General features: G+C 33.8%; 1 protein-coding gene and 1 pseudogene across 5 annotated transcripts; both read left to right on the top strand.

The window, feature by feature from the left end:
- Nucleotides 1-663: 663 nt before the first annotated feature.
- On the top strand, nucleotides 664-5,562 carry LOC141701923 (small GTPase LIP1-like; annotated as a pseudogene).
- Nucleotides 5,563-5,696: 134 nt separating this feature from the next.
- LOC141701924 (uncharacterized) lies at nucleotides 5,697-7,502 on the top strand. Of its 5 annotated transcripts, none has more exons than XR_012566937.1 (5): nucleotides 5,697-5,933; nucleotides 6,462-6,498; nucleotides 6,678-6,838; nucleotides 6,916-7,030; nucleotides 7,262-7,502. XR_012566937.1 is itself a non-coding variant. In XM_074505553.1 (4 exons), the coding sequence occupies exons 1-4, from the start codon at nucleotides 5,718-5,720 to the stop codon at nucleotides 6,964-6,966; spliced, it is 465 nt and encodes a 154-aa protein (XP_074361654.1). In that variant the 5' UTR covers nucleotides 5,697-5,717; the 3' UTR covers nucleotides 6,967-7,156. The 5 variants fall into 5 exon arrangements, 2 of the variants coding, with proteins under 2 accessions (XP_074361654.1, XP_074361653.1); XR_012566936.1 differs by having other exon boundaries at nucleotides 7,195-7,502; XR_012566935.1 differs by having other exon boundaries at nucleotides 6,678-7,030; nucleotides 7,195-7,502.
- Nucleotides 7,503-8,506: the final 1,004 nt, after the last annotated feature.

Genomic DNA, 8,506 nt, shown 5'->3' with positions numbered 1-8,506 from the left:
AAATCTATCATCCATAAAAAAAATCTAAATAATATTTATACCAAAAAATACTTAATTTTTATTTACTGTTTTACTGTAAACCGTCAGTGGTGAATATGTTGATCACCGTCATTCACAATCTTGAATCTTGGCTTCTTCTGATCACTGTCACTTCTAACCACCTTTTGTTTTTCTTAAAGAATGCATTGCTAAGTGATATTAGATATATATTCATTATGTGTGTAACTTGTATAGATTAATTAGCAGTCACTTGTTATTTTTGTTTAGTTAAAAATTGGACTTGGGGTGACCCAGTTGATATTTAGTGTTAGATCTGTTGGGTTATTAGTGTTTTTTTATGTACTGTTCATTCTTGGTTTCTTTTTGGGTCTTTTCTGTTTTGGTGTTTACTGTGAATTTGATTGATCAGTGTAGTTGTGACAAGTTTGTGGGTGTGTATTTGAGAGAGAGAGAGAGAGCTTCTAACAAGGGTTTTTTTAGCTTGTGTGTGTGTGAGAGAGATATAGAGAGAGGGCTTACAGTTTTTTAAGCTTGTGTGTGTGTGTTGTGAGAGAGAGAGAGAGAGGAGGGAGAGGGAGAGAGAGAGAGGGAGAGAGAGAGGGGGAGAGGAGAGGGAGGGGGGAAGAGAGAGAGAGAGAGAGGTGTGAGGATTGAAAAGAAGTTATGTTCTGGAAGAGGGGAAGTGAAAGGGAGATCAAAGAACAGACTAGTGTGCCGCCTTGTGGGCAGGTTTCGGGTTCTTGTTGTGGGTGACTCAGGTACTTCTGTTTTCATTGCGTTTTGTTCTTAGTTCTTTAAGAGTAGCTGCACTGAGTTTTTAGTATTGTTTTTTATAATTGTAATCTGAAAGTTAGGAGAGGTACTTTAAATCCAATTATAGAGCAATGATATTAAGTAAATTGTCACCATAAGCAGACACAGGATTTTACTTCCTGTCAGAGAACGATAATTGTATTTGCAATTATCTGATACTACTATATGACAATGGTTCCAATAAGACTAGTTTTTTCTCCATGATAGAGAGCAGAATTGGTGACGATTTGAAATAGCACTATATCGTCAAGTTAAATATTATAAATTCATCAGTGTGCCATTAGCATTTGTAATCATACCATCTGAGGTAAATATAATAATTGAAAATAAATCTGTAAAATCAAGATTTGGAAATAATTATGGGAGTTATTTCTTGACATGTAGGAAGCCCAGGTTTTAAATCAGTGTGGTTCGGTTTTTAATTGGTACCAAAACCGAACCAGTTACATTGCCAAACTTAAAATTAATGGTGAAGTTTTTGGTGCATGTTAAGGTTCCGTTTTTGCTCATCGTCTTTACTGTCCTAGAAGTGTGTAACGGAACTGAAACTTTGTTTTATTGTTGTATGATGACAGCTGCAGTCCATTGAGATGCTTTCAACCATAGTAAATTATTTGGTCTGCATATAAATATTTTTCTTCCTGGTAGGTGTGGGGAAAACTTCTCTTGTTCATCTCATTACGAAAGGTTCTTCATTTGCACGTCCTCCTCAAACAATTGGCTGTAATGTTGGGGTTAAAGTAAGTCATTATTAATTCATTTCGTACAAATTTGGACTCATTTAGCTTTTGTTGAATTCTTATTGGTTCTGATATCCAGCATACTACTTATGGAACTTCTAGTAGCTCTTCAAATGGTGATGCTGAGAGAGACTTTTTTGTTGAACTTTGGGATGTGTCTGGACATGAGCGATACAAAGACTGCCGGTCTCTTTTTTATTCACAGATCAATGGTAGGAGGGGAACCTTCTTGCTTGTAAAACTATGGGAACCTGATTACCTGTTCAAAGATATGCTAATTAGTATTATGTTAGGCAAACTGCGGGATTCATGCTTATCTTAATAGTTCAACTGAAACTTAATGGCAGGTGTAATTTTTGTTCATGATCTTTCCCAGAGAAGGACAAAAACAAGTCTGCAGAGTTGGGCTGTCGAGATTGCAGCAAATGGGACATTTTCAGCTCCACTAAGTTCTGGAGGTCCTGGTGGCCTTCCTGTTCCATACATTGTCATCGGTAATAAAGCAGATATTGCTGCAAAAGAAGGTACAAGAGGAAGCAGTGGCAATCTTGTTGACGTTGCTCGACAATGGGTAGAGAAGCAGGGTCTGCTTTCATCAAGTGATGAACTTCCGATAACTGAGAGTTTTCCTAGTGGTGGAGGCCTTATAGCGGTAAGATTTGACGTGAGCGACAATTTAATTTGAAAAAGTAAATGTAAATAACAAAATAATAAACTATATGTATCATACTATGTTGGTTTTTATTGTTGGTCAAGGTCTTTTATCCGAAACATGTGCTCCTCTGAAATGTTCAAAGTGATGCCAGTGCACTGTTTTACATGAATTCAATATATTTCTGCAAACACTTCTATTTATATTTTCTCTGGCTTGCAGATAGTATTATGGAACTATTAGATTTAATTTTTTTTAATGTGTTTATCCCCAATCTTTCTCAGCTTGGATTTGAGCCATGTATCAGCTTTTGCGTGTCTACATCTATTTTTAAACAGGGAGGATGTATATGTGGGTTTTGCCAAGCCCCTAAAGAATTAAATTTGTTATATTCATCCTGACGACCCCCAACTGAACTAGAATTACTTAGTCCTCCCTCAATTATGATTAACCAAGGTTTCTTAAAATATTATGGCGATTACTAGTTGCTATTGTAATCTGTATATGTTAATGGATGCATTAGGATTTCATGCATAACTGAATTTCCTAGGTATCTAGTTTGTTATTTTAGAGAGAAACAGAACTGTAAATTTTTAATACATGACAGCGCCGTTGGTTTATTTGATTTGGTCATATATCGAATTTAAAAAAAAATCTTCCAGAGTTGGATATTGTTTTGCTGCATTTTTTTTACTTTAATCGTAAATGTTATAACATTCGCTACTACATGGAGTTTTCTTTGGTGAGATGTTATATATATAGATGGAAAGATCATTCATCTTGCACAGCTAGATAAGTTCTGCTGATTACCCCTTTTTTCCCTATTGATACTTTTTCTCTATGTTATGTCTAAAATCTTGAATTGGTTAAACATAATAGGCTGCCAAGGAAGCACGATATGACAAGGAAGCCGTGATGAAGTTCTTTTGGATGGTCTGTCTTTTCCTCCTTACGTGGAATGGACCCTTAATGACTGAATTAGTATATAATTTTAATGTTCATTTAATGTCCCTTTCCAGTTGATCAGGAGGAGATACTTTGCAGATGAAATCTCAGCGGCAAGCCCATGGTCTATCCCAGTAAAGAATTTATCGTTGTCTGGTGAAATTATGAGTGACGAAGATCAGTTATACAAAAGTACAAGGTACCACTTCTTTCCGTTGTTGCTGGATTTGTGTCTGTAAGTGTACTAGTTGCTTGAATTAGATTTTGTCTGTAAGAAAATCAAACTTCTCCTCCAAAAGAAAAGCACATTAATTTAAATTTAGTTCACAAATAAATGTGAATATTTGCTGCGACTACCATTGAGAATACATTGTTGCATACTCAATTATATGTTCATTTTTCCTGTGATGACGTTAACCTTCCTCTTCCATGAAAGTTGGCTTTAAAAACTCTCGACTGTAAGGAAGCAACATGATTACTTCAATTCTTTTTTACGGAAATGAAATTTTAATAATACTATGGGAAAGACAAAGGATTTACATTCTAAACCTTACCCTGTTATAATCTAAAAATCTTCGAGCTTGTTTTATGAGAACCCTTTATACCAGTATTCATTCCTTGAAGTAACTTTTATGGTAATCCATCATTATTCTAGTTTTCTAAAATGGAATAGGACGGGTAATGCCGTTGTATTAAAATCTTAGACAGATCTTTGCTGTGTTGCATGTATGACTAATTATGAGGATTTTAGACTACTGTTGTCTACATTGGTTGATGTTCAAATTAAAAATGAGGAAGTAATATTTATTAATAAAAAGTTCCCTTTCTTCATGAAGAGGGTATCCGTAATTTGTTGTAGACGCATCATGAGTAATTTGTTGAAGACAAGTGTGTCTTCGTTATCTTCTTTAGGGTAATGACTTCTAATAGCTGAGTTCTACACTTGCACAAGTTTCAAATGATTTCCAAGTAATTATAGAAAGCCAGAAACAAATACAAAACTGAATTATAAAAAATGTATTTACGTAGATCGACTTGCATGCTTGAAGTATTTAGCATTCTGATTTCTTGTTGATATAATTCTAAAAAAAATGAAACTGCTCCTTTAATAAAAACTTATATGTCATAACTGTGCATGCCGAGGTGTGTGCTTATAAACTACAAAGTAGTAAATATATGGTGTGCGTCTGTCTTCATATATTTTACATATTTTTATTTAATTTGATTAAATTTCTGTATATACATACATGCATATATTATATATAGTTATGTTTATTTGTTTTTTATATATTTTTATTGCATGTTACCAAATCTTTTGATGACTAGAATAGGTTTAAGATTTTGCATGTACAATATCTGTGATATAGCTTTGTTGTATATGCACCCAATCACCGGGTAATTAATTAATTCAGTACCAATATTGCCACCCACGGGCTCACACAATATTAGATATATACACAGGGACAGAACTAAAAATTCAATTAAGGGGGCCTTGACAAGTCACTAGCCAAGTTTCACCAGTAAAATATTTGCAACGGAAGCAGTAATAATAAGTAGTAAGGTATTTAACCGTTTGATAGTACTTATTTGGTCACTAGATATCAAATAAAAGTTGGGCGATGAAATATATAAATAAGTATAACTACTAAATTATTTTCTTAAAATCATCCTGGGCTTAAGCCCAGGGGAGCCCTTCTATAGCTCCCTCTCTGTGTATACATAATATTTCAGCTCATTTACACGGCCGTATATGTTATCTTGTAATATTTATTCTTTAAATTATTAGAGTAGTCAATTTAATATTTGCTTAATGTGCTAGATATTACATTCGTGTAGGGGGTATTATTATACATTTTGTGATTTGTGAAGTTCTCATATTTATGCGATTATGATATGTTCTTGTAACATTTAAGATTTTTAGCATATATTATGGTCCTGTTTGTATGACACTTGTTAATTATTTATTACGTGTATTTTTAATTGCAGTGTCGTAGGTGACCCTTACAAGTACAATGTACTCCCACCACTTCCAGCACAGCGAAATCTTACACCTCCGCCTTCGCTTTATCCTCAGCAGCCCATGTCAACCCCCGACACCAATTACACCAGCATCCCAAGATTCGCAATGACAAGTACTAACGAGTATAGCATTGCTGCTAGATCCAAGCGTACAGATATTAACGTCTGATGATTGCTTATCATTACTTGAAAGAACATATCTCCTCTGGAAGACAGTAAAATGAGCCATTATGAGTTTCTAAAGTACACACACACATATATGACATTACAGTTGTAAAGTTGATTAAAATAGTCCCCGTGTATTCTTCAGCCTAAGCTATATATTGTTTTGCAATATTGTTTACTTGTGTATATTCGGTTTGATTTATTATATTATATTTAATTTAATTTTTATATTGATGATAACAAATAATAAAATCTATAGAGAAAGATGGTTCTCGCAGCGAGCTAGTCTCTGCTTTAGTTGAGAGTTAGACGGAAAGGCTGCATTTACATTCTTATCTTTGTCTAGCACTTTATTTGAATTTGGCCATACATATCTCGTTACCATGAGTACCCTGCCTTTCCCATTGACTTCGTCTTTCGGCACTCACTTCCAAAGTGTCAACTCATTGTATTTAAAGCACTTGACATTTGGCTTGACTGTTGTGCATCTTCTCTGTTTTCTCGTCGAACTAATGGCACATCCAATGGAATTGTTTCTAGTGCTCCGTCTTTCAGTGACACTGCCCGTTACGTTGATCAAGGAAGCGGTAAAAGGAAAGGTATATATCCTAAGTCATGTTGTATTTGATCTTCTAGATTATGTTATATTATGTTTATGGGAAAAAAATAATTAGGTAAGTTGTAGGTGCTTTTGCTGTGTATTTGGCATTCTTATATATATATATATGATATTCTAGATTTGAGGAATAAGGATGGACAGGTAATTTCGGTTAGATTGATCAGGTTCATATTGCTTTGGTTTAATGTTATGCATTGTTGTCTACTGTCCACAATTTTTTTTAGCATGATCGCATCTTTTTAGGTATTCTTAGTTTTAGTTAAGAACAAGCAAGTCATCTTAAAGCTTTGTAGTTCATTACTGAGCTGAGTAACAATTAAGTCTTCCAACTTCTATACTGAGGTAATTTACACAAGACGAAAAGAAACTGCTGTATGCAACATCAGTTGCTCTACCTTGATATGTAAGAGAGAAGGTGAATAATGGAGACATCAATATGAAATATGAAGGGATGCTGGTTTTCTTGTTTTTCGGTTCCTGGTTTAGTATCCAATTTTGTATGTTGCAGGGTGTAGCAGATGAATCTCAAGCATCAAAGCTTTCAGGTAATCAAGGTTCTCAAAATCGATATTTAGATCTTGACAAATTAGCTGAGGTTTGTCTAGTTTATATAGTTGCCTGTTTCTACTGGTAGTCTAATAATATAATTTTATTTAGTAATCGAAGTGGGATTTTACTAACTTAGGCTCATTTGTTCTGTTGCTTCCTTTGGGACCTTGGTTAGGGTCAACCTTAACAAGGTCATTGACGTTAATTAGTATCCAATTGAGACAGCAAGGTCAAATTAAAGGCACAGGGCCTATTGGTGTTGGAGTGCAGGGTCTTGGCGTCTTGCAGATACCTTTATATTGCTTGGCATGGCATTTGATTCTCTGTATGCATAAGGTTTGTTACCTGTGCTTTTCTCCCAAAGATTGTGCTAAATGCATGAGGTCAAATGTTCATCCTTTCATGTATTGAAGGCCCGGAAGCTGAAGAAGATATTTTTGGGACAATATGCTACCATGCCCTAAAAGCTTCCTCTGTGCTGGCCAAGAAGGAGGTCCTACGAGATACATTGGAAATTCAGTTATTTAGGTATGTTTCAATACAAGTTCGGGCATTTTGCAAGGGTATTTATTGCTTTGGACTCCTTTATTTTTGTCCCTTTTGTTAGAATTTTAGAGCATCTATGACACTACCATCTCGAATTTCGTTGTTTTCAAAAAATTATGAAAACTCAAAAGAGTATTATATTTCAGACTTTTGGGTGATTCTACGTAATTTAACATAGTCCTGGATATGGGGTATTTACACAATATGTTGCAGCGGAGAATGTGTCGTGGTGAGCAAACAACGGAATTTGGTCTTTGGTCACATAGTCTTAAGAAAAGGATTATTTATGAAAGGTGTTCTCTACAGAATATGTTGCAAGTTCCTATTATCTTAAACTTGTACACAAGTACGAATATTAAATTATTTGTCTGTCATCTTGCTCCTTGTTGAACGATTATGCAATGAGATTAATCAGTGTTAAAGGACTTTTTAGTTTTTTCTTGCTGATTTTTTCACCGACTCTCATCATCAATGATACAAGTTTAATTTTGCTATAGCTCTCTTGCTCTTTCTTTTGCTGGCTCTTTGGATCAAGTCTTAAGTTTCTTATCAATTGGTTGAGTTATAATTAAAAAAATACCCGGTATATTTAGAAGTTTCGCATAAAAAAGTAATTATTAGAAAAGTTCAAAAATAATAATTTCTAATTATAAAAAAAAACATGTTCCATGGATTTGATAATTTTTTAATGAAATGTGCATAAGCTATATCGGATTTTAAACAAAAGTGATGTGAACTGCAAATTCAGAAAGTAAGTATACAATAATGAATTTTTGATAAAAACGAAAGGGGTGAAATGCAGTTATATCTAAAGATAAAAAAAGAAAAAAGAAATGAGCATTCATTTGTGTTTGATTTACGTAATTAGATAATATAAAATCGAATAAACAAAGAAAAGAAAAAGGAGGTGATTCAAATTTGAGAAAACAATCGGGGCGTAAGTTGTTATTGGTGATGGGAAAAGGGTCACATAAGTAATTTAGAATTTTATTATTTCCTGTTTAAGTTTAAGAATAATGCGACTAGTAGTACTCCCTCTTTTTTTTTATTCCTCAACAATCAAAAGTGCTCCCTCCTCCCATAAGGAGTGGAAAGTGAATCCTACACCTTATAAGCTACTTTTGGCTTATAAGCTCGTCACAACTTATTAATAAATATTTGTCGACCCAACTTATAATTTGAATTCACAACTTATAAGCTGATAAGTGAAAAGTTGACAGTGACGTACTTTTTTCCAACTTATTTTCATTTTTTCACTTTTTTCTAAAGTTTTAATTTTAAAATATAAATTTTAAAATATTTTATAATTTAAGATTCATGAACTAAGATAATTGTATTTAATAATTATTTGTTTTAATTCATTTAAGTAAAAAAACTTCTGACTAATAAGTAAATTTATCCAAACGGCACTAAAGCCTCCAAACATTCCTCAATCTCGTCATTTGACGCTGCCTTACA

The sequence above is a fragment of the Apium graveolens genome, unplaced genomic scaffold, assembly GCF_009905375.1.
Source record: "Apium graveolens cultivar Ventura unplaced genomic scaffold, ASM990537v1 ctg447, whole genome shotgun sequence".
Classification (NCBI taxonomy): Eukaryota; Viridiplantae; Streptophyta; class Magnoliopsida; order Apiales; family Apiaceae; genus Apium; species Apium graveolens.
Note: the sequence above shows the minus strand (reverse complement) of the source record. Positions and strands in the feature narration are given on the sequence as shown.

Coding starts and splice junctions, on each gene's coding strand:
- LOC141701924 (XM_074505552.1), top strand. CDS start 5,718: ATGAGTACCCTGCCTTTCCCATTGACTTCGTCTTTCGGCACTCACTTC. Junction 5,934..6,461: donor AGGAAGCGGTAAAAGGAAAG/GTATATATCCTA, acceptor TGTATGTTGCAG/GGTGTAGCAGATGAATCTCA. Junction 6,499..6,677: donor TCAAGCATCAAAGCTTTCAG/GTAATCAAGGTT, acceptor GACCTTGGTTAG/GGTCAACCTTAACAAGGTCA.